General features: G+C 32.9%; 1 protein-coding gene and 1 long non-coding RNA gene across 2 annotated transcripts in view; one reads left to right on the top strand and one right to left on the bottom strand.

Moving 5' to 3' along the window:
- Positions 1–309: 309 nt before the first annotated feature.
- Positions 310–27,623, bottom strand: part of LOC150109311 (uncharacterized) — a 59,988-nt gene continuing 32,674 nt past the window's right edge. Inside the window, exons 5-7 of the mRNA XM_090407308.1 lie at positions 22,918–23,032; positions 3,492–3,635; positions 310–674 (exon numbers count right to left, since the gene is read on the bottom strand). Coding sequence (XP_090263434.1) covers positions 617–674; positions 3,492–3,635; positions 22,918–23,032 — 317 coding nt within the window. The 3' untranslated portion in view covers positions 310–616. The remainder of the gene's footprint in view (positions 675–3,491; positions 3,636–22,917; positions 23,033–27,623) is intronic.
- Positions 2,151–27,623, top strand: part of LOC150109312 (uncharacterized) — a 47,817-nt gene continuing 22,344 nt past the window's right edge. Inside the window, exon 1 of the long non-coding RNA XR_016549670.1 lies at positions 2,151–2,288. This is a non-coding gene — a long non-coding RNA (uncharacterized LOC150109312). The remainder of the gene's footprint in view (positions 2,289–27,623) is intronic.

The raw sequence follows: 27,623 nt of genomic DNA, 5'->3' as shown, positions 1-27,623 counted from the left end.
TGGACTAATTTAATTGATGTTTGGGCGACCTACATTGACACCCCCTTAGCACACATGAGTGAGGTAGTAGAACTTATGGTTTTAAACTCAGTGGCCTTTCATGCGATTTAACGAGTATATACGTCATTGTATCCGAGTTAAACTCTAGGGCTTTCCTGCTTACCTAAAAGCTATTAGTCACCAGTGTAAATGCTAATGACTGGAGTTTCCATTTTAGTCACCTCAGTTACCATGACAACTTGAATGAATAACATCTACAAGTCTGTATGAATAAATTTATTTTTCAATTATGACTGGAATTAATACATTTCTTCAAATGTAATAAAGTTATGAAAAGAACGAGACATTTCTTCATGAGAAAGCAAAAGATACTGCAGAACGATTTTTTAAGTACATATATTACTTTCTGTCTCTCTTCTGACACGCTTCTCTCTGTTCTTTGTCCTGAATTTTCTTTATACAATATCTTCATACAATATGTTCAAATAGCTGTTCGGAAAGTTTAAAAAAATAGAGATGCCAATAGGAGAAAAAAAACTATTGGCGATAACAGGAATGTTCAGGCTTATATGAAAAAAAAAATATGATCATGGAATAAATTTTGAATTAAAATATGCTAATTGGACACAGCCTGTTCTTCGCAGAATGACCTCGGCATTTTCTGGATCGCTTTCCTGAAACAGAGTAACAAAAGTGCATTATGCAATAAAATTTAATTAAAAGGAGCTCATTCTATACATAAAATTATAAAATTACTTTAATCATTTATTTTCAAAATATTTCAGTTAAATATTGGTATCGGTTATCAACAGTTTGCATTGGACACGAATGTTCAATAATTAGCAGCATGCAACATTTTTCCTCTCCATAAACATGCCATGTATGCAACAAAACCAGTTGCGTTGTCCATGAATTTCTAGAACCAAGGAGGCTTCCTTAGTCATAAAATTTCCTGCTTATACTTGCGCTTAATAATAAATAGTTTCGAATAGGTTATAATTCTATTGAGAAAGATAAAATCCGGATTGAACTTATTATCTACGACAACGTAACTTGATCGTTTTAGGTCAGTGAAGGTACTGATGCATTTGAAGCAAATAATGCTTTGCCGATTCGGGTGATAAATAATAATTTTATATGAATCTCACCCATGAAAGGTTGGCACCCTAACGTACATTAATACCTTGAGCAAACAAACACTTAGATAATCCATAACATAATATACCATACTTAATAGTTCTTGCTCGGACTACTAATAGTTCTCATCGTAACTATTTAGAATGATATGATCTCCGATGTGTGTCCTTATATTAATGATTAATGATCTTAAGGTTTTTAATGATCTCCGAATGAGTTACTCAATCAAGTAGCTCATTGAGCTACTTGATTGAGTAACTTATTCGGAGTAATGAAAGCGGGGAGCGGGAGGAACTTTTGTACGGTAGTCATTAAACGATCTTTCGTTTTAAGACCATCACCGTAGGCGAGTTTTCAGACGCCATCACTTTATAATGGAATGAAAACATTGCTGTTGAAATTTAATTTAGTGATAATGTCGAAACTATGACAAGAGTTAATGGACATCAATTAATCTTTTGTAGCCATACTGCCTGTAAATAATGTTTTCCTACTCGAAGAAATGACACTATCTGCGTACATTTTAGCATTTTTCATAACTTCAAATGATGTACTTTTATTGTCCTTCGTTTTTTCGTTTCATTCATTTCCTTAACATTAATTTAAAGAGCAACCCACATTCATTTCTAAAATATTTAGAAAAACTTTCGCGGGCATCCATTGTGGAATTTATAACTGCTATTGGTGAAGTAGACACTTCAGTCTGTTAATCATCTTCTCAAGGTTACTATGGCAACTTAAATTAAAACCTCATGATTTAGTTGAAAAATATTGCCAAATATCGACACGAAACTGCCAAACTTCTAAACACGCTAACCGATCTTCTTTGACAGCTTCGCTAGAATAGCGGCAAGCGTGTTTCACACACACACACACACATACAAGCGCGCGCGCGCGTGCGCGATCGTTATCACATCGTCTAAAGATCGACATAATAACGATCTATATTGTATAATAAAGAAGACCACTATATTGAAAATCGGGTCAATATGAGATAAACCGATATCTCGTGTCAAATATCGGAAGTGTGCGGTGGAATATTCGATAGCAAATATCCTTTGACTGATTTATAGACCAGAGACCAGAATTTCATTTTGGATAGAATTTTGAAAAAAAAAGTTCAAAGTATACAGAACCTGAAGTTTTTGAAAGTAAGTCAATAGAAATTCCTGTAAAACTTGATTTTTTTCAATCAGTTCTTGACTTTGACTCATTGACTACGTTTTTTGTAGTAGTCTTTAGCAAACTTTTTTTCTTTAATTCTCAAAGAGTGAAATCATCTCTAAATTTAAGCTCATTTGAATTCTTTCAAAATACGTGGTTTTCTTCCTTGAAAGAGATCTTTCTAGGCTATAAAAATGCGTATTTTTCTTTCTACTGTGTGTGTGTGTGTGTGTGTGTGTGTGTGTGTGTGTGTGTGTGTGTGTGTGTGTGTGTGTGTGTGTGTGTGTGTGTGTGTGTGTGTGTGGTATTCAGTAATCAGTAATGTGTAAGAATATTGAAGGGACATTATATGTCTCAGTAGATTATGTTCAAGTTTCCCTGATTTTCCCAGGTAGGTAATTCTACTTTCCGCAAAGAAAAACCAAGGCAAACTTGTCTGAAACCTGTTAGCTTCGTTAAAAAAAACAGGGCATAGAAAATGTTCCTCGCGTTCTTGAGAGAATTCAAACCCAGGTTTTGAGTTTGTATATTTAGTCTAGTAGGGCAAGTAAAACAGATGAAGCCTTTAAACTCACTATAATGATGAATACGATTATATCTGAAATCAGAATAGAGAAATATTGAATGGTATGCTTATTTCCAAGTGTTGCTAAGCTCGAGAATGGCGTTGTTTAAGGAAGAAAACACCTGTACATTGTACAGGTATTAACAACGCTATACCGAAGCACACAGTCATTGTGCAAGTGTCAGTAAGTTATTGAGAGAGAGAGAGATATGATTAAAATATCATAAATAAACAGCCACAACTTCCACTTCCCTCTTGACAATGACGTTAGCTAGATGAAAATGAGTGGGTAATATTTTCAGCTGTAAAATAAATTCTCCTTAACTAAGTCAGCCAATTATTAACTGAATTGCGAAGTCACGTTTGGCGTGACTTCGCAATTCAATTAAATATACACAATGATGTTACTGTTACAATTACAATTGTGTTTCGCCCGAAATTCTTGAAATAAGTAAACAATAATAAAAAAAAAGAAAAAAATTGTGAAGCCAACACCACCGATTTATTTTTCTTGAAGTGTTCTAATGTCGGTCATTCTTCTTTCTTTCTTTCTTTCTTTCATCGCATGTAGCGTTGACTTCAGAGTATAGGTTTTAACTTTTTTTTTTCCTTTTCTCTCGCTTACCCGCAATTTGTTTGAGTAAAACGGCAATAGTTGAGATAGATACGTCTATCAGAGCCACAGACTGGATCATATATAGATGTACACGTAGAGGGACACTCAGGAGCTTCGACACATTTCTCCATTTCTAGGACAGATATATCTTTCCTAAAGTATTGAAAGTACAAATAAATAAATATTTATCAAATCACAGGAACAGCAATAAAATTTATTACAATGTACACCATATTAAAACTATGTAAGAAACTGAATACACGCAGAAATAGAACATGTCTATACAATGAATATGTTCTTATATACCAAAAATAAGTTTGTCCTATTTTATTCAGTAATCAGTAATGGTAATAATATATTGCGAACTATGAAAGTAATCGGAAGAATAAAATGTGAGTTTTTACTTAAATAATAAAAAAATCTATTATTATTATAGCTTTATTTTTATTTATTATTATTATATTATTATTATGAAATCTATTATTATTATATTATTATAGCCTGTTATTGTTCAGGAGTGTCCCTTATTTAAATACATTGGCTATTTTGACTCAAAAAAATTATATATATATATATATATATTTCAGGGCGTTATGGGTGAGTATTGAAGGCAATTATAGCAGAATAAAAGAGGAGGAAAAATTTTGTACATACTTTGTTTGATACTAGGATGTCTTCAAATTCCATGTTTCTGCTGAAGGTTGTTTATAACGGGGGGGGGCGTGTGGGTGGAGTTTAACGCGGAAGAATAAATTGGAAATCCGAGTTTATTTTAATAATATATATATATATATATATATATATATATATATATTATTGTACTTAAGGGCGCTTTTTTGATGGAGGGAGGAGAGGGTTTACTTATGGGAAAACTGGGGCAGGAGAGAACGTTAACGGGGTGCGAACCATTTCGGTCGACTGACCATCATCGGAACATTTTTGGAATGAGTGTAGGGCTATGTCAAGTTATGTATTTAAAATAAGGGACACTCCTAAACAAAAACAGGCTATAATTAGCCATAATAATAATAATAATAGAGTTTAAGAGGAGTAGCATGGGAATTTTCCCAGAAACAATACCTAATTTAAAATAAATATTATTATTTCAGTTATATTAATCGAATTTTTAGTTTACATTTTTATTATTTATTATTATAATTACGGGAAACTTGCATAGAGTCAGAAGACTGATCGCGAGAGGACAGCAACAGGTGGCTCGCAGTCGAGGACAGTAAACAATCAAATATCGTTTAGAAGGAATACAAAACAAATTTTTATTCCAAGTACTGTATTTAAGTTACAAGGATTCCATGTGCGTATCTCTAATAACACAGATAATTTCACACCCAATTACGCGTTATACGTGTTGCAGCTGCAACTGTATGGACTATATTACAAAAAATAAAAATAATAAATATAAATGCAATAATCAAGTCTATATCCAAATTTCTGCTTGCTCCTGCAGAAATTTGGATATAGGATAAGGTCGAAACTTCGAAGTCTTCAATCTTATTTCAAATGTTTGTTTCATCTTTTCTTGAGATTAGCCATTTTGCTTAACTAGGGATGCAGTCTATAGTCTGAGACTGTAAAGACAATTGCTGCTTAGGTATTTCTTAACTTGATATTTCACAATTACGCGTGAGGCTTGATTTGTTATTACTTCTAAATTAGCATTACACATAAAAGTATTTGTAATCAATCTGGTTCCTTATATCCTTATAAGGACTGGCTTAAAGGGACGAACCAAGAATGCTTTTCATCTTCCCCGTTATCTGTAGAGGACAGTGTAGGGATAAGGTGTTATTGAGCTATTAAAGCTCTGATCATGGCAGTAGGGTAACAGCAATGGCCGAGCCTCAGTTAGAACTTCATTGGCTACAGCATTGCCATCCATTACCATCCAAGGGTATTGATCACCGCATCTCACGGTCGATCAATCAATCCAGTGTATATGAAATAATCTATATTACACTTTGAGATTTAATAATTGAAATGGTGTGACAAAATGTCCTGTTGGAAAATGAACGAAATAATTAACAACAATGTGAAAGGTTATCCATAAATGATTAACTATGAACTCATCGTATCGTCATCCTATGTTACGCTTTCGCGCAGGCCTACACATTTTACCGCGCAAGCTTCCGTAACTGATAATCCAATAGGTTGGTTGCTCCTTATTCCCAGTGGTATCCCAAGTCTGTAGAAGCGTCTGTGTTCACGGGACCGGTTTGCATGCTTTGCCGGAGGGAAAACCCCCGGATAAACTGGGGAAAAAACTCTGCTGTCCATGCCCAAGAATGGCTAATTTGGCTATGGCTAAGGAATTATTTTAAAATAATTTTAAATATTATTAGAAATACTGTATTTAATATTTTTTTTTTCATCTGTAGGCGCAGACAAACTCTTCCTCATCTTTCCCGTAGTAACTACAGCTACATCAATGACAAACAGTTGCTTTAATTACATTTTCCTGCAGGCATACTCTACGCAGTTAATCTAGCTTTTGTTTTTTTGTTTTTGTTTTTTTGGCCAATATACAGCAAAGCATACAAGATAAGGGTTTGTAGTGTTTAGTACATTTTTACGTCAAGATTTTCTTTTAATTTATGAACATGAACTCCAGAAGTCATTATGATCACACTACGAGTACATATGATCACAGAATAAGTTACTCCTACATCTATAAATCATATGTGAACTTAATTAGCCATTTTTATACCTTTATAGCTCAATCCATGTGAAAAATACTTCTGGAATCAGTATGGAACTGATTAATAACACAAAATCTCATTAAATTTTGTGTTATATAATACACTGATATTGGCTAGCTGATGACGTGAAAAGCCTGTACTGCCACTCAGGTTGCAGGAGATGAATTTTAAACATTTTTGGTTGCACAATAGTGTTCTGTGAAGTAAATGCGCAATATGTGTCTGTGAATATCAATATGAAAATCGCTTTAAAAGTTATGAACATATCTCTCATCAGTTAAGATAGTTTTCCATAGATAATGTGTGTGTGTGTGTGTGTGTATACGACCCAGTTTAATCTCATCCGCTTAAATACTTGCTGAAAAAAAAAACATTAAATAATCTCTCGGTAATAGCAAAGAGAAGTGCTTTTTTTAAATCCTAGGTGGTTTTCAGTATGACTAGTAAAGGATTAACTCCAGTAGATAAACTGCTTTTATTTAGGTGATTTATTTTAAACAACTATTCCAAACGGAGAATTTTGAAAATAGTAGTTATGAATTTATTAATTTGCATATGGATATATCATAATAGTTATGAATTAATCAATATTATTTTTAAAAAATGTTTAAATGTGTTTCAAACAATAATATATTGTGTTAGGTTAGAAATCGCTGTGTCAGTTTACGGCTGTACTCTTCTTCCCTGAATGATGTGGAAATCATTGAAATCATTCGGCCAGATGTCAGTGACGGCTTAAGAGTGGGATTGGCTGGCCACCAATTTTCAAAAAGTTAAGTGAAATTGAAAAGCGCCGCTCACATCGAGGAATAAAAGGAGATTAAAATTAACATTAAATATTTGTGATATTGCAGAACTAGTAATACATTTACTGCTTGAATAAGAGAAAGTATGAAATGATAGTGATAACAAAACTTAATGTAAATACTTTATTTATAATCTTTAAAAAAATTATAAATTGTAGATATTTTAAACAGCTATTGATTTTTAATTATTATTATTATTATTATTATTATTATTATTGGAATTACTGTTGTTAGTTGTTTTTTTCTTTTGCTACTTTGTTTCTTTAGCAGATTGAATAGAAATGCTCTCTCTCTCTCTCTCTCTCTCTCTCTCTGTGAAGAACAAACACTTACTTGCTATGCTAAAAACTAAAAGGCGAAGTGGTGTTGTTGATTAGGTTTTTCGAATTTATTCATTTAACGAATAAATTCGAATAAATTCGAAAATAACTTAATGTAATTCCCTACAAATAGAGATGTACATTTAGAATGGTTTGGTTCATTTATTTGATGATATTAACATTTGACACCCCATCTCAGCAGTATTGCTTACCACTATCGATATTCACAATTAAGTTGGTCGTTAAGAGATTATTTATGGTTCTTTTTATTTGCCTACATAAGTTTCTCTTACTTGTTTGTCTTTCTTTTCCTACACTAATGCAGTTAACTTTGGATTTTATTCAATAAGTGTGGACAATAGAATTTAGTGAAAAAAAGGTGTGGTTTCAACACTTACAAGCGAGTACCAATAACCTTCGGAGTTTTTGTTCTTAATTTAATACCGGTTTTCCTCAAAGACCAGAAACTAAATGAAGAGAACAGATGGGAGTTCTCCTTATTTGAACGAAAACGTCACGCGCCAAGAAGGAAATTGTAAACACCGTCAAGGATTTAATATAATATATATATATATATATATATATATATATATACTTTTTTATTTTATTCTGTTGTCCTTCTCAATACATTATATGGTCATTACTGCGTTTTACAAATGACAGAATTTCACAGGTAGAAACAAATCAACTATGATTCAGTTTAATAACCTGCATGACCTTGAGAGAGATTAAATTCGATTACCTAGCAATTGACAGCTGAAGTAGGTCAGGGAAGACAGATCATCCATTTATTTTTGCTATTTTTATTTTTTCTTAATTTTTTGTAAGCTAACAAAATTTATGGCTTCTTTATTAGTACACAACTACAACAACTGGAGAGATTTCGACAAAGAATAATACTCAGTAATATGTGCAAACGATATAGACAATGTAAAGAAATATCACAAATCAGGTAGTGGATTGAAAAGTCTACTATTTAGAGAAGTCAAAGTTAAAAAAAAAAATTTGAATTGCCTTCGGATATGACATTTCAAATTACACGTGCGACGGTAGCAAGGAGTAGGAAAACCTTGTGAAAAGTGCCATAATATAATATGTCATTAGAATCATGTTTTTTTATATTTGCATTTTATAAGCAACGATTTGTTTCCTGCAAGACATAAAGAGGACAAGGGTTCAGAATAAACCTTGGCTATTTTTTTTTTTTTTTTAGGAACTCCTGAAGATATCAACATTTCTCCTTTCCGGTAGACCCGTTCATCTGCTGGCTTCATAGCCTTGGTTGCTTCGGCCGTAATTCCAATCAAACCAATATATATATATATATATATATGTATATATATATGTACATATATATATGTATACACACACACACACACACACACACACACACACACACACACACACACACACACACACACACACACACACACACACACACACACACACACACACACTCTTAGTATTATCGTTATAAATAATGAAATGTTTGTTGAAAGGCCAACGAAAACATTATCCTTTCACTGAACATTTGATAGTGTCTAATAAGCACCGTAGTAATATCACACCGGGCGATAAAAATCAGTTTCTCTTGCAATGTAGTTATACATCAAACTATTTTTATCATCATTTTCAGGACTAACTTTAAACTGACTAACCGATTGGAACTAATTGGATCCAGCGTTATGTGATGAAACAATAAATATAAAATTTGATAAAAAATTTGGAAGATTTTTTCTGAACAATATCAAGATAAATTTCTTTACGTTTTTTTTAAATGATACCTTATCATCTTAAATTAGGGACTCCGCCAAAATGGACCAAATTTGGGTCCCGTATTTGCTGGAACTGATCATTTTATTTCTATCAAAAGAAGGTACATTTGCTCGATCAACAGCACTGAGGTAATGATAGTGGAGGACATGATCAGTCTAAAGCGTTTCAGCATTGTAAACAAGGGATTATACTGAGCAAGCTTCGGGAGCTTGCTCAGTATAATCTTCCGAAAGGAATGTTTCAGTCAATATTCAATGGCATAAAAATTAATAATATACAATAGTTTTGATGCCTATAATGTTAAAATATCACACTTTATTCATAATTCCAGGCATCCACTGAACACGAATGTGCACAAAAATATTCAGAACCGACGTGGATTTCCATGGTAAGACCGCAATATGCAAGGCCCCACATTACCCGAACCAACATGCAACGTCATCTTCAGTGGTGTAGAGAGAGAACATGTACAGTGGAACGTGAAAGCTTGCAAAGCTGTGTTATGGAGCGACGAATCTCACGCTGCACCCTTTATAGAGTAGCGGATAGTTTGGGTTTGGCGGATGCCAGTGCATAACCTCAGCTATCAAATTCAGAGATGACGGTGTGATGATATGGTCCCATTCTATCTGGTTTGTCCTCGGACTTCTCTTGATAGTGTCACGAATATTGAACTCCGAGAGGTATCTGAACATTCTGGAAAATACAATCGACTTTGTGACGTTTCTATAGATCTGACAATTGTCTCTTTCAGCAAGAATAAGGCTGCTGCTGTAACTACGTGGTTTGTGGACATGGACGTCACCACACTTGACTGGCCTCCACAGAGCCCTGATCTCAACCCTATTGAACCTCTGTGGGATAAACCGGAGCGATGGGTTAGATCAAGGTACGTCCTCCCCATATCACTCCAGACCTCATTACGTGCCTACAAGAAGAATGGTCCAAAATTCCCATTGATCGCTATCGTACCTTGTGGAACTTATGCCCTGTAGGACTGATGCTGTCATCCCAGCGAAAAGATGTCCTACATCTTATTAATGGCACTAGGGCCGTTTGTTCCTCACATTATGATGTCCGTTGACTTCTTTCCAAGTAGTGTATATAACACAGTATAGGGGAAAACAGTACTGAATAACTACAGCGTTATATATTGTCGAGTAAATGGGCATCATAATTCAGTAATGGTTTTTTTCTCCATACCAAAATTCCGAAAACAATGAAGGATTCAGAAAATTGGTTTAATAGCGTATTTAAATATTTCGCATTGATCATCTTTCAACAAACATTTTTCAATGCGCTGGAATACTTTTCTGATTATCAATACACAATGAAGACAATTAATCATTATACATTCTACTATTACCATGGTAACACGAAAGAGTTGATTGAAATAAATGTATTAATTATTAATTCATGTTTGATTATGGTGACCTATTCTATCAGCTAGCCTAATTACTCTCGAAACCAGTCTGATTTCCAAATAAAGCATAAGTAAAGGTTCTATGACGCAAAAATAAATTTCGTTATTTTTAAACATGAATCAAAATCTAGTTTTCAGTTTTACCTTAAGAAAATAAGATCACGGAATGTTTAAATCCATCATTCCAATTATGACAAAGCATTAAAAGTGCGATTTACTTTTAAATTTCATTTTCATGGAAATTTCAAACTAAACAAGGTTGTTCTACTAACAGAAGGACAGTAGGTAAGTGACCGAGTTTGATGAGCTTCAAGAAAAGGGAAATTCAATCTGTAGGAAATAAATATGAAAGGAGGGTATTTCAATGATGCTTGCCCTGTTGGTTATTGAAGAAGAACTAAGGCTGTGAGATGAGTATTGTCTTTAAACCTCAGGCGTTCCATTTTGCCGATGAAAAAAAGTAATATTCCGGAAACATAACTATGCCACCTCTTTTCATTTAGCTAGACTTGGATCACTTACTGTTACGGAAATCAAACCTGGCATTTTCCTAATCATTAGGCGTCGCTACTGCCGACTGCGCTACAGTATTATTCATGATCAGCACTAGAGAGAATGAACGAAGAATAAGAAGAAAATAGGTGGTCGGCGAATTTGAACGTGATTAAATGAGTAGCACTGCACGTATTCAAAATGATTCAGAAGACAAATGGCAATTGTAGATACATTGTTAAGACATATCGATGATGATGATTAGACACTTCCCTGGATTCCCAGGGCTCATCGGCATCGAGGACACTGTACACTACATAATACTACACAATACTGTATAACTACACAATCTAGTGTCTACACTACACCATCTCCTACATATGAGTAGTATTTTTGCATATTAATTGCGTGTGTTCGATGGACAATTTGCCTGTTTTGAGGCGAAGAACTTGAGTTTCTGAAAGAAGGGGAACTGCTACTTTCTTATAATATCAGTTGTTTTACCTTCAGTTGAAAAAAAGCTCATATAAAGATTCCACTCGTCGTGACGGGATTTGAACCTAGATGTTTACTAGTTGAAGGACCCATTATATCTTCTTTTTTCCAAATTAATGCTTTATTTTTTTAGCACCTAATTTATGCGAATTCAAGCTCGTGTACTGATTATCAATCTATTATTCATTCACATTACAAAAGGTTGAATTAAGATAATAGTATGGAAATTAGATGGTAAAGTATATTTTCCACGATCAGACCGGGTAGGGATGTATTTCGTTTCAGAAACTAAAGGATAACAAAAGAACAGAGAGACGACTGAAGACACCGTAAAGTGTCTCCCGTAGCGCAACGAGAAGAACAACGGAATATTGAGCCTTCGACAATCTTTATAGGACGTTTTCAACTGGAGAAGATTTAGACGATCCCATACGGATGTAACGGTGATTTTTCCTCATAGAAACTGGATTTCTTCATCCGGCATACAGGTAAATCGGTCAAAGAACACATAGAAAAAATACTATCAGAAAGCGGTAGATGGGGTGGTACGCAGAAGTTGGTAGTGGCGTTGAGTGTAGATGAAGGATTAAAGAAATACACATCAGGGATTGTGACGCTGTGGAGTTCCATACCGCGATGAGTCCTCTATCTCTTTGAAAGTGTGGCGTAACCATAATAATAAACTTAGGAGCAAATGAATATCGATTTTTAGAGCGAAGTTTATTATTTGGTTTATATGTGTATTATTTGATCTGTTTATGATACATTTATTTTATTTATTATATTTATTATCTGATGCAAACGAAGTGCGACTTAAGTTGAAAACAGTTCTCTGAAGGGTTAGTAAGTACAAGGTTCGATAAATATTTGAAAATAATTTCGTGGCCGCCTAAGAATTTGTTCATTTTTCTTCGAATTCTTTCTCTCTCTCTCTCTCTCTCTCTCTCTCTCTCTCTCTCTCTCTCTCTCTCTCTCTCTCTCTCTCTCTCACGCACACACGCATGCACACATAACACGTCATTTTTGCGTCACGATGTTCCAGTAAGTGGAAATCGCTTATTTAGAAGTAAACGCTGTAATCTATAATTAAAAATAAAGTCAATTAAAGTTGCTAAATAAACCCGCCGTAGCGCAAACAATTAAGATAAATAAAAATGCTTCGCTCTTTATGGCATAGATGTTTTTCAGACCATCACTACCCTACTTACTGGACACTTGAAGAAGTGGCTTGAAAAAGCGACTTCAAGTGTCCAATTATTAATTTATATCATTTATTTATATAATTCATATCATTCCCACAGAACCTCCGTAGTTTAATCGGTTTTGACGATGTCTTTTGGTTGAAAATACCTGGGTTCGAATCCCTTGTAGGACGCAAAGAATTTTTATCAGCACTTTTCAATAGAGAGTGACTTAGCTGGTCTCATTCACGGATTGTCAAAGTTTTTCATCCCACAAAAGAGGCAAACTGGCCAGAAGAACCCATGCAATTTTCCAGAACATAGATAGTAGGAGACAAGGAGAATAAAAATTAATCATTCTATTCTATTGGATTTGGTTTCGAAGGCCCGCATGTTACGATCTGGTCCGTCTAAGTATAAAATAGAACAGCTTATTCTCACACTCGAGAGAATAGAAAACCTGTAGTGTATCAGCTCCATATGATATGTTTTTTGAACAATTGGAGGTTGTGGTTCTTAGGGATAACTGTGTGAGGAAGAGTGTTGGGTAAAAATTCCATCTCTAAAGCTGAACGTTTCGATTATCTAACCCTTAGTCCATCCACGGTACTAATGTAGAATAGTTATATAGCATTTAAAGAGCAGGATTCGTATTAAAAATCAATTTGGGGTTGTTTTAAAATTTTTGTTGCTTTTGCAGTGACAAGGAGTATTTTATTCACAAAAAAAAAAAAAAACTAAAACCTATAAGGAGTATTTTTATTCACTAAACTTATTTTGTTTTGTACAAAAAAACGCTTATCACAATAACGATTATATTTTTTTAAATAATAAAAAAAAATTACCCGAGTTTCGGGTGTCGACTATTTATTGCAGTATTGGAACATTCTGTTCCAGTACTGCAGTAATTATAAGAATGTCGTCCTCTTTCACTCCTTTTCTTATATTTACAATAATGAATTTTCCATATGCTTTAGGATTTCCTTTATAAATAATGAAATCAAATGGCTTTTAATAATCACTGAATCCTTATTCGTAAAAGTAAAAATATGCCGATCACTAGTTTGTCTTTTATCTTGAATTTATTTTTCAGAAGTTTAACTTACAGTATATAGACATGATTCGCATATCTTTTTTTTTTTTTTTTTTTTTTGAAATTGAACCAACTGTGGTCTACTTTCAATTACACAGATATCTATTCAGCAACATAACGCCGCACACTGCCCTATCAAAGGTCATCAAAATATGGGCAGATCAGGGATATAATTCTGTACATTCTCGTTAATGGAATCGATTTCCTTAGGAATTGTCTCATAAACTAGGATTAAAATAATTTAGGATTATGCAAATCTATCAATTTGTAGTTAGTTCCAGTTTCCTGCTCCATTCCAATTATAAATGATAGAAGAATGACATTCAAACACCACTAGGTGTATCTGCAGATATGCAGCCTACTGTTCAATATACTTAACGCGTCCTCTGGGTATGAAATATACACTTAAATTATTGATCTAATGAAGTGGCTTAGTTCAACCGTTTGTTATCAATAGACTGAATCTAAACACCGGTTACAAAAAATGAGATCAAAGTACGCCAACTTCTTATCTACATTTAAAGCCATTAGGTTTTCCCGTATCTTCTACGTGATATTCTTACACGCAATTTCAGATAGCTGAAGGATTATTTTATACATTTTTAGTCAGCACATTACTAATACATGAAACCCTTTATTTCTCTGTAAATAAATAAATGCACTTAATATATAATAATTAATCAAACAAATATATATATATATATATTAAATTCAAAATCTTGAATTACTTGAGAATAAGAAAGTAATAACAATTTTTTTTTTTGGGGGGGGGGGGTATATATATTAGAGTTTATATTTCAGCGAATTATATTTCACTGATATTCAGAGAATATTTCAGCGCACTATTGCTAGAATATTCCTTATATTGCAATGTCATTCATTGACGTTATACGTCTACTCTCCCATTTTGGTATTCGACAGTTGAATTTATCGTTGCCATGAAAACATTAAATATAACATTAGATTTGTTGTTTTAATTTGTTGACATTGAAACGCATATTGATTTTCGTGTCGCATGAATAAAGAAAATAAACTATATATATATTTCAGTGGCACTATCATGAGTTGCCTAGACTTGCAGTGCGCGCAGGCGCAAACTTGACTTTACTTGTCTGTTTGCTCATTTGGGAAATGGGATTAAAAATCAAATTTATATAAAAATATTTGGTATCTGGAATATATATATATATTTTTTTTTTCTATTTTTTTATTTATTTTTTTTTCATTTTTGATAATTATATGACTTTTTGTGAATGAACGTTATTTCGAGATAAGATTAGAACACTGACAGTGTAGTTTCTCCCAGATTAATAATGTTTGGTCTTGAAATTTACAGTTTTGCAATCTACAGCATGCAGTTCTTTTAATTTGGTTGCTATTTGTACCATACACATCGCAGAACAGAAGGTAGCGATCCTAGTGGTCATAATTTACATAATTCTTTCTTTAATATTAAAAAAAAAACAGCACCATAATTCTACCATAAATTATGTTTCTCTATTAATTGGAGATTCATCAGGAGAGGAATTTTATTTTTATTTATATATTTTTATTTTGTCATTTAGAAAGTATCGGATGTTGTGCTATAGATAGTGGATAATATAATGTTTTGCTTAGAGCGCCCTCCCGCGATGATTCCTTGGACTTCACTGCAGGATTAAATAAAAATGATGATGATGATAAACAAGGAAAAGAACTTGCTTCAAGAAAATGAATCATGTAATAAATGCTTACGATGAGATTATTATTATTATTATTATTATTATTATTATTATTATTATTATTATTATTATTATTATTATTATTATTATTATTATTATTATTATTTTGCTTATAGTACTTAGAGATGTCAGTTTTTAAATTGTTTATATTTAAATAATAAATGTAATAAAATATTGAAAATATTTCAGAAGCCACTTCGAATTTCTTTTTCTTTTCTTTTCTTTTTTTCTTTTCTTTTTTTTTTTTTTTGTGATATGTAAACCTAGTTACATTCTTCTGAATATTCAGAATATTCATTTATAATCATATTTTCATAGCTACTGCAATTTTGTTTTCATATTTTAATCATATAACCTGCAATAATATTTCACAAAAATATATAATTTTTAAATATTTTTAAAATCCTTTTCAAAATTTTGGTTCTTCTAATTTGGTACCCAAAGTAGTCGTTTGGTTTGATATTTATAAGAATAAAAAAGAAAAAATAAAGCAACAGTCAGTAAATTTTAAGATTAGATGTGTCGAAATTCGCTTACTGAAAAGACCATTGTCTGTATAAGGGACATCCCCCCCCCCCCATCATTGACAACTGCACGTGGAATGAACTCCCACTATTTATTGTTCATTTACTGGAAAATCCTGTAATATAAGGTCATTTCCTACGTTCGCATCAAGGCCTACCACTTGTTTGTTGATATCTTTGTGCACCTGCTCTATTACCGGTATTCGACCCTAAAACAGAAATGAACAAGAACACGGACTGATTACTTGGAGGCTGTAATTACTCACGAACATTCATATGTTAGTGTTGAGGAAAATGTACGAGAATGGAAGTCAGCAGTTCAAAGCCAATGCAGTTTTGTTGTACGCTCCAAGGTACTCATTTAATGCCTCTAACAGAAGCAGATTTAGTCCTGAGTAAATCGCTTTTCGCCAGGATAATTATTTGTTAATTATCCACGTCTGTTGATGTTAAAGGGTTGTTCAAGGGTTGCTCAGGTGTTTTAAGATACTTTCGTTATACACTTTTCTTTCTCATATTCAAGATGATGGTTTTCACTTTTCCATTGTCACTCAGTATATACATCCCAGCATGCAATTAAAATGAATTCCATCCATGATAAATATAGCTGGCATATGGGAAGTCAAGTAAAATGAATTTCATTCCACAAGTAAAAATTCTGGAAATAAACTCAAATGCCAAGAATACAACATTTAAAAAAAAAAAGTATTTAAAAGAAATATTTTGCTACGAATTCGTCATAATTTTGCTTTCAAAGGAAAGCAAAGTAGCTACAATATTAAATTTAAGAAAGTAAATGTAATATACACCAAATATTTTTTTAAAAAATATTTAACACCTTAATTCAATTAGTAACAAATATTAACTTAATATGGACGTGAGAATCGACCGTGAGATGCGGTGATTAATACCCTTGGAGGGTAATGGATGGCAATGCTGTAGCAGCCAATGAAGTTCTAACTGAGGCTCGGCTATTGCTGTTACCCTCCTGCCATGATCAGAGCTTTAACAGCTCAATAACACCTTATCCCTACACTGTCCTCTACAGATAATGGGGAATATGAAAAACATTCTTGCTTCGCCCCTTTAAGCCAGTCCTTATAAGGATTAATTAATAGGCATTGCTCTATTGCCTTTTTAAATGCTACGAAAAAAAAAGGTTATGGTAATCTAATTAAACGAGATTTATTTAACTAAATAAAGAATGAATATTAGTTTGACCTGTGTGCAATTTTTGAAGATAAAGATAGTGTGTAATTTGAGGAAAGTGGTATAGAGTAGTAGCTTGTATTCTTCTTTCCTACCGCTACCTTTTCGACAAATGATTTTCAGACATTTGGTACTAAACTTCCTCTACTTTGTTGTCTCAGTAAAAGCATCTCACTGTACAAAATAGTTTGTATTTCTTTGCCATTTTCAGACCATAAATCTAAATCACATCTTATCGTTTTCCTGATATCTGAGATCACTGGATAACACCGTTTCAACTAACTTCGATTCAATCGAAGATAAGTAGCAATGTATGTCGACCCTCCACCTCCAAACACACTTGCACTTTTTAATCCTTTTTTCTTGTTAATTTTAATTTTTATAAATTTTCTATTTCGATCTTTAGTTTTACTCACTCATATTTTATATCATTATCTTAAGGACAACGTTGTGAAAAAGATTGGGAACAACCAAACCACTGCATTAGAGATTTTTCCTCCTTTATTTCTGCAATTACATTTAAAAACACCATACAAACATATTACTGGAAGTTGCAATAAAAAGGTAGTCCATAATGACTATGACATTTAAATCCCAAGTCATGAAATGTCACGCGATACTTATCTCAATTACTAACCGGTTAGTCGCTTCAAGGAGACGTCACGGCTAATTATTAGAACTTTTTGACAAATAGTAATTGCAAGAACGGGAACGTATGGTTATTCTTCTTGGTAATGATGAGCACGAATACCTAAAATTTGAGAAACAATTTACTAAAGGGAAATGCTTTTCTCGATTATCATTTTCGTCATATGGGGGTACTAGTAAACAACCAGTCATCTAAAAACCCCATTATTCTTGTTAGCTTTCATGGGAAAAAATCATTGTATTTCCATTTCTTTCTTGTTTTTCTTTCTTTTTTGAGAAATCCACAGCTTTTCTGAACAAATTATTTGTGAAAAATAACAAAAAGGGTGATCATAGTAATATTGAAATAACGTCACCAGACCTTTTTCAACCAATAGATGCAGCAAAATAATTCGGATGATTATCCTTAGACAAGGTGAAAAGAATGCTTTCAAAGTTTAAAATAACATTAAAAACTTACTGAATAATGTCAACAAATATGGACCTCAAGAAAAAAAAAAGTATATGCTATTAAGGTATTTATTATGAACCTTTAGAATCAACAATTGAGAGAGCCGAAGTGCGTATTAATAGTGTTCTTAGGAAAGAAATCAGGGTATTATTTTTATAAATGCAGGCAAGTATGTACATTGAATGAGTCATCTATAGATGTAGAACGCAAAGTTAAGCGGTTTTTTTTTTTTTATTTCTTTTAAGGTTGTATAAAACAAAAAAAATTGCTTATATTCCCTACGTATATTCCCTGTAATAAACCTTTTTTTACCTCTTCACAATATTTTATTCTTTTTCAAGTTACCACGACTGAAATTAATCGAAGACGTATATACAGAGATCTTAGCTGAGTGACCATAACAAGATGCATCACAGAAGGGAAAATAAACTACAAAAGGAGCAAGAAAGAGTATAGTTTTAGAGTGACATGACGTAACTGTAGTGAAAGGGCAGAGTTCAAAGCTGAAGCGCTGAAGTAAAACATCTGTGCTCACCGTGGGCCCACTATGAAAAAGAAACGTGACGCAAATACAATGTTGGCAAAATAGCATCTGACTGCAATTTGTAGTGCCATCAGAAGTTTTTGTGTAGAGGAAAAACAAATTTCATAGCAAAATAACGACACTTTGAGAATTATATTCGTCATTTCTAACTATGCTGTAATACGTTCATATTGACACACACATTTTTATGCTTTTAGGTTTATTATTATTATGAAGTTTACAAGTTTATTCGAATTACTTTAAAATATTTAATCCAGCGATTTCTTTTAAAATTAATATCTTTAGTTATCATACGAACTCAAGAAACTAGACTCCAGTACTAGATGCGGATCACTGGTATGTATTCTAATGCAAAATATTTTTGTTATCCTAAGTAAATTAATCTTCGTGAACAGGTTAACCGAGAAAATCCAGAACCCGTTCCATTATTCTACATCGAGGAAACTTGTCAACACAGCAGCATTCGGGAGTATCTGCCTGAAGTTAATAGATATTGTATGCTTTCAGTGAAGCCACACAAATGAAATAGTTCAAAGATAGAAAAAGACAACGGGTTTGGATATGCTTCTTCTTCTTCTTTATTTTATGGCAAAGGAACTATACGAGATAGATGTTTACAGGCATATGAAGAGTATTATTTTGATAGAATAACAGCAATACATGCTAGTCGTGCGAATATTTGAAACACCTTATCTATCTCGACAGCCATAGTGAATTTGTATGGCTGTCGAGATAGAAAAGTTAACTTAAAAAAAAAAAAGGATAAATACTTTTTTGTTTTTAGTTTATCTTCAACGTCTTTACTTTTTGTTACAACAAATTATTTTTTTAGCGCCCATTCTCGGCACCATCACAATACTGTTCTTGTTTATAACAGATCTGATTGGCGTAGCTGTTAAAATTAGTGATTGCAGTAATTCTTAAATACGTCATATTATTGATTCTTAATTTTAATAGCTACTTTAACTGAAAATAATCTGAGTGATTCGATTTAGTCGAAGACATCGTCAAGTACTGAGACGATAATTAACCTAAATATCTGTCTAAGTGTTGTTGAGACAACCTGCAGATATTACGATTTTAAGTGAACATTAACATTCTGATCACTCAATAAGTCATTTCAATGCCTTTAAGAAAAAAAAAAAACACGAAGCATTGTTTTTAAGAATACCCGACTAATTATAAGTAGTTTAATAAATTTTTATAATGAATTTTTCTGTTAATTTTAATTACACCATTTTTTGTTCTTTTGCTATTATATTTGTTTAAAAAACATTCCTCTGCAAACAGAAATAAGAAATACACTTTAGTAAATTCATGATAATACATAAATGAAAGTTTATCTTCCAATTTTTAAAATTCTGTTAACTCATGCTTTCTAAATTTTGCACACATGAATAAGCTAGAGTCCCTGACTTAATTTCATGCTCTATGTTGCTAAGAGCAGTCAAACACTCAGCAGTACACTGCTTAGCAATTGTTCTAGTGGCACGGTTTCGCATTCGTGCTAATACATTCCCAGTGGCTCATGACGCGTTCTACTTGATTCGCAATTACCCATACACCGTTTATTAGCTACGTTAATAATTCAGCATGTAGTTCAGACGCTTTCCATTTTTACGTAATATAATGAAGTAAGATGTGCCAAAATGGATAAAAATCATTTGAACAGAGCACACATGAGGAAAAACATATATATTGTGCTATGCATACATATGTAATGCATATTTCAGTTTTATTTGATCTCTGTAGACGTTTGTTCCTTAATTCATACACGAAATAAACTGCTTTCATATCTGATTTTCAAATTTTTAAATAAATATATATTCACCACTGATGTACACAACTAGGCAGAAGGACATTTTTTTTTTTCGGTTTGTTTGCGAAAGTAACCTTGCGTTCAAAAGAAGACAGTTTTTTTGGTTATTTTTTACAAATTCGTTTTTTTTTTTAGTTTGAAGAAAAACTGCATCTTTTTTATGAGTAAATGAAACACATTAGTTTTTAGTCGCATTCATAACCTGGGGAAAAATATTTTTCCCGCACGGATTCAATTCTCTATAAAACTTTTTGCGGATATTTTGCTCTGCTTTTTTATATACCAAGGAGCAAACAAAAGTTAGCTTTTTATAGCAGCGCACACATGAATATTTTACTATGGACGGTTTCTTTTTATACATCATCTTGCCGCTAGCAAGTATCAGTTATGTAACAACACTGTGGTTCAGATGGTATCTCGTAAAATGCATAGAGTGCATTTTATGAGATTTCTTTTTTCATTTAAATAACTTACAAAGTTTATTATGAGTAGAAGCAAGACTTTAGATAAGAGTTTCTCTCTTTTTTTTTATTTTTTTTATTTAAGGCGCAAGACAAGATTATTACCATTACCCATTGTAAGTTAGTCTAAAACTTCAAAGTAAAAAAAAAGTGTTACCATGCCGGGCAAGCGCATCGTAGTCAGTTATGGATTCTTTAAAGTAAATGGGATGATGTTTTAGCACATAGAGAATAAAGAATTTTTGTTATACAAATCAATGGGAATTTAGAGTAAAAAGTTGAGTAAGATGCTTAACGATCAATAAAAAGCCAAAAGCTATGAAAATAGATAGGATGAACATGGAAAAACATCGGGCTATATAAAAACACATATCCTGAATGGAGACCTATAGAACACGTAAAACATTTAATCTATTTAAGGCATAATTTTTTAGCAAAGATGACAAATTAGATTTACAAGTAGACAACAGCATGAGTATGAGGGAAGGTAAGCATAATAGCTGTTTGTTTCCATGCTTTTAGGTAAGGAAGGCAGAAGGAGATCAAGATCTGGATGGAATGATGCACTTTGAACTGCCTTAAAAGGCAAAACATACGGTCCAATCAAGTCTTGACAGATTACTAATTTGGATGAAACTGTGGATAGGAAATTAAAAATAATGTAAACTTTTAATATTGGTATCACAATGATGGCATCTATGATAATGATGCATTTATAGCATCGTTTCCTATACACAAGACATCTCGAAGATATTTTCCTTAATTAAAAACGAACTTTATTCAGCATGACTTTTACTTTGGTTTACTATTACCTTGTTCTCCTTTCCTCTTGAATGTTACCCTTCTGTCTATCTACCCTTCTGTTACTTCCTTTTCAGTTTTTGACATTTTTCTCCTCTTTGTTGATTCTGTTTTGTTGTAGTTGGTTGTTCTTCTGTTCTTTCTTCTTGATTTTCACTGTTTCCTCTTTACACATTTATCATTACATTTAGCATATTGTTGTTTTTCACAATTCTGTTTTAATGTTTTAATATCACAACTTGTCACTTTCATTGCACCTTTCTTTCTTCTGTTTTTCACTGTGCTCGAAGAGTTTTGAGTACAGGGGGATAGACTGAATTTGTGCTATTGTGTCCTCCCCCCCCCCTTCTCTCCTGCATGGAAGTTAATCTTGGAGATTTTTTATGTGGTTTCTTTCCATCCACTAAAAGTTATTATAAATTTATAGTACATTTGTATTGTGGATGAGCTGAGTTTTTATTTTTTTTTTGCCGTTTTTATGAATTTTATATATTTTTGTATTCTTTATTTATTTTTACGTAAGTTTTATTTGTTATTTTGTATTTTAAATAAAAAAACGAGTTCTTTAACTTTAATTTTGCTTTCATTCATAATTTTACTATTTGAGTAATTAGCAGATCACAGAGATCTTATGCAGTTATTAAGTTTATTTTGTGCAGTTATCAGAAAGCTTCAAATGTCACAGCATTTCCTTGGAATTCTAAGGATTTCACTAGTCTTCTGGAAAACATAATTATGTATCATGTATCAATTGAAAATTTCTCTTTGGGACATACCGCTTTTTGTCTCATAATGAACAGTATAGCTGCTATGAGGTAAATTTGTGGGAGTCTGACTACTCTTACAAATTATTGCAAAACAATAAATATTCCTTTCGAAAGATTTAATTTTCAGCTTTGTATCTTATTTTACTTCTACTCAGGAACTATTTCCGTTTTTGTAAACAAGATAACTCACCCACATGTGTAAAGCCTCAGGAAACAGTCATTCATATAAACTTCACCATCAGAACCGCACACAGGATCATAGATCTCTTGGCACTGACGAGGACACGGGTCTAAGTCTCGGAATTCTGGAAGAAAAAACTCATAAATAAATAAATGAAAGAAAGAAAGTAAAAGTTGTATTGAAAACTTTTCCAAAAATGGAAATACAGTATATCAAACTTAACATTATTCTAATTTTTATTTCTCTAAACGTTTTCACACTTTATGTTTAATTAAGTTATGTATAAGTTATTTATATATTTATAACAACTTATTATTTTATTTATAACACTTATTAAAAGTTATGTTATAAATACAGCAATTTGTTTATAAAATTACAGAGTAGCTGCTTGTACCTTTTTTCCACACACGTACAACTTTTTTGTCAAGTAAGTCCGCAACAGTAAACCCCAGACACGAGTTTACCATTGCAGCACTTAAGGTCTCACGTAAAAAACCCCCGGCTATAAATTAGTTACATTATCAGAACTGACATCTGTCTTGTAATAAAATTTCGTCATCTTCCTAGTAAGTCTGAGGAAATATTATAACAATATTACAAGGAATCTCCATAATATATTACGTTCTGAACTTCTTAGTGCGTTGTTAAGAATGCAAAGAAAATTTCAATTAGATTATTTTCCTCTAACTTAAAATTCATGAAGCGGATTGCATAGATAAGAATTTGGAGAAAACTTGGCGACCTCCTGATTGTCTATGATAATTGAATACTAATGACACGAGAGTGAATGATCGATGAAGCTGTACCAAGAGAGAGAGAGAGTACTTCAAATGTTTTTAGATTGCGATTATGAGAAAAATCATTTACAAGTAGCGTAACTACACTACAGGTTTAAATCAGTTTTTACATCAAAATGAATGAAAGGTTATCGGTAAACATTGGTTTAAAGATTATATGGACATATACAATATATATATATATATATATAATTTAAGCAATTATATATATATATATAATATACAATATGGTAAATATATATATAGTTTTATGAAAAAAAAAATAAAAATAAGTAAAAAAAATAATGACACGAGAGTGAATGATCGATGAAGCTGTACCAAGAGAGAGAGAGTACTTCAAATAAAAACTAGTAGTGTGTTTATATTAAAACCTTTTTAATTAAATCTCGGTTCTAGTCATTCAATTTTTTTTCATAAAACTATGTATGTTAACCGAGTCAATGATCATTCTGTCATATATATATATATATATATATATATATAACAGATTGGCTTCCAAATACTGATAACCTGCTTGGGTATGAATTTTATAAAACGTGCCGTATCGAAGTATTTCAGAAAAGACTGTGTAGTTGAAGAAGAACTGATGGTAACTGATCAGCAAGTATACGAGGAATTAAGTAAAATTGATCTCAATAAGCAATAGAACTTGATGACATATCACCGCGCATCTTAAAGGAATATTTAAGCAAGCTAACGGCGGCTTTGATATACCTTTTTAACAAGAGAACCAACAGTGACCATCACAGAGAAGTGGTTGAATGGCTCAGATCTAAAACCGAATTGACAATAGCAAAGTTTCTCTGTGATGGTCACTGTTGGTTTGTTTCAGAGAGGTGTCATTTTTTTAAAAAAAAATTATGTCTGCACTATAACAAAGTTAGAAATGCTTTGGATAGGGCGAGATCCGTATACAATGATATGCTTAGATTTTGTAAATTCAGTTGATAGATTGCTAGACGATAAGTCACTAGGCTATGGTTTGACGCAAGGGCTGATTGTAACGTTTTGTGTGTTGTTTTCCTATATTATTTGTATTATCTCTATTCCTAATTCTTTTTATCTTTATTCTATCTTCCTTCTAATTCTTAATTCTGCCTTTATTCTAATTAACTGTGCACGCTTTCTCTCACGTAACCTTTTTCACTAACTCTACTGTGTATTATGTTTATCCACCTTCCGTATTTATTAGTCGTATGCCTATGAACACTGAAAAATTTATTTGTAAGACTGCGCTATCAGTATATCAAATATTTGGCATAAGACTCAATAAAACTTCCGGTAGATCTCTCTCTCTCTCTTTCTCTTACTAGCGTAAATTCCTTTAACAAAGTTTACATAAACAGTCGTGGTTCGTAAGTAACTAAACTGCGCTTTTATTGCCTTAATTGTTTCCTGCTCACAAGTTCGATTATTTTTAGAAACAGTGCAATTGTAAAATAAAGAATCAGGCAGCAGCACTCTTTTAAAAAATACTTAAAACACATTTATTTACATATTATACATGAATTAAGCAATAGGGAGATTGCTTTCTCTATACATTTATAAAAATCTTTAGCATAAAATTAGAACCCTTTTACTTCAACATTAAATAATCTCTTTAACTCAAACACTTATTTACTCATTGCTTACAATTTCAACTTATTAAACTTCTAGTATACTCGCAAAGAGGTTAGCTAACTCTCTGTTCAGTTATTTTTAAAAATTTGATATCAACTTCCAACATGCCAATTGATTCTTTTAAGGACACTTCTTATTAGTATTAAACAAATTCTTAATAGTTCATCTATAAATACTAAAAGAGGAATTGTACAAAGGTATGAAACTTACAAAGGCTCTGTATCACACATTCCGCCAAAAGTCTTGCGCAAAAGTTTCTATTGCATTTCTTTCATCTCAGATCTCGAGCTTCCTTCAGGAATGTCTGGCATCAGCAGTATCTCATCGAGAAAATAGCGGGCTCTGGACTGCGACCTGTGGTACTCGTACAGCTCCGGCAAAAGGTTGTTCTCCCATGGCGGGAAAAAAAAAAACTTCCGCATTAAGTTGCTTTAGGTAATTTACATCTACATCGGGCTTTCTCCTTCTTGGGCTCGCCGTACTGCCTGGATGACTGTCTCCAATAGCTCTAATTGCCGCCAACTCTCGAATGGGATCCCTCTCTCTTCTCGGCGACAGGAAACCTTCACTGGCGACCTGGAAGTTCTCTCTCTGGTGGCGACTGGAAGCCCCTTATGCTTGGCTCTGTCCCTTTTTATTACACTTTCTCTGAGACCGTGCATGAAGGGTTGTACCCCCCCCCCCTAAGAATTCGGCATTACTCCTTCATCTTCTGAGTTCAACCCGCTCTTTGTTCTCGTCCGTGCACCCTTTTCATCGTAAGTTGCCGGCCAGCGGAAAGTTGTTTGAACCTTTTAGACTGACTTTGGAGGTGTTTATGCGCACAGCTTGTAAGCACTTTCTCATACACAAAAGCCGTAAGCAACCTTTCTTATGCCCTCATAGAGAGCTATTACACAACGTTCGTTCCAGTGGCAAAACATTGCCTTTGTTTTTAACTCTAAAATATTCTTGCGAAAAGAATATGTACAGTTAATTTCCAGAGGGTTATTTACAATAATATCTAGCACAAAATATACAGAGACAAACAAGGTTAATTTTATAATATTCGATGGGACTTGACCTATGTCAAAATCGATGTAAAGCGATTTGGTATTTTTAAGCTACATCGAGTTTTTACATGATATTGATTATTAATAGACAGGAACCTGAGTTAGAGTCACATTTCTAAAACAGTAAGGCCATTACAATGAATGAAGTGATTAACTGACTTTGACATGTATAAGTAAAGATATTATAGTTTTATTATATAAGATGCTTCGATCATCCCATTTATGGATTACTGTGCGCATATTTGATCATCTGGTTTTCAAGGAGATGAGGATAATTGGAGAAGGTTTGGAGAATATTGACTATGGTAGTGTCAGGTCTCTAAAATATTGGACACCAAAACATATTCAGGGGTGCTGTTTAACGCCTCGGTAGGAGTAAGCTGGGCATATCCATACAAGTTAATGGATTGTTATCAGATTAATACAGAAGAGATTTTTTATAGAACGAAGTGAGGAGAGGCGGCCATCTATAAAGACAGCGTGGGGGATACAAGCAGGTAAGTCTTGAGTAGCCTCTTTTGCATGGAGATTAGCTTAAGTGAAATGCGTTTTTTTTTTAGAGTGTGATAAGTGCAGGAACAGTTATTGAGTTAAGAGTTCGATGAACGTTGTGTGTGGAATTTTAACATATTTTGACTCAGTAAATTTTAACTTGTGTAGATAATATTATTTATTATTATATAAAACAAGCATTTTATATATATTGTTGTATATGACGTATATACAACATAATAAATGTTGTATATGGCGTTGTTGTATATGATGATAATGATGATAGTAGCGGTTTGGTGTAGTTGGTGGATGAAGTGGTGGAGACGGAGAGTTGTAGAGTAGGTGCTCTCCCTTGATGAGTCTTTGGACCCTTATATCCTTATAAGGACTGGCTTAAAGGGGCGAAGCAAGAATGCTTTTCATCTTCCCCGTTATCTGTAGAGGACAGTGTAGGGATAAGGTGTTATTGATCAATTAAAGCTCTGATCATTGAAAAAATACGGTTTAGGTGAATCAATTGACCGTGAAATGCGGTGATTGATTCATTCAATCCAATACTCTTGGAGGGTAATGGATGGCAATGCTGTAGCCAATGAAGTTCTAACTGAGGCTCGACTATTGCTGTACCCTCCTTCCATGATCTTTGGACCCCTTGAAGGTGTCACATAATAATAATAATAATGTATAATAATGATTAGGTGTTTAAATATATTATCCTATTTTTTTTTTTAAGAATTTAAGAAATGAAATTTTA

This window comes from Typopeltis vanoorti, chromosome 2 (assembly GCF_054136105.1).
Source record: "Typopeltis vanoorti isolate ZY-2024b chromosome 2, IOZ_Tvanoo_1.0, whole genome shotgun sequence".
Classification (NCBI taxonomy): domain Eukaryota; kingdom Metazoa; phylum Arthropoda; class Arachnida; order Uropygi; family Thelyphonidae; genus Typopeltis; species Typopeltis vanoorti.
The sequence above is the reverse complement of the archived record's forward strand: the minus strand, read 5'-3'. Positions and strand labels throughout refer to the sequence as shown.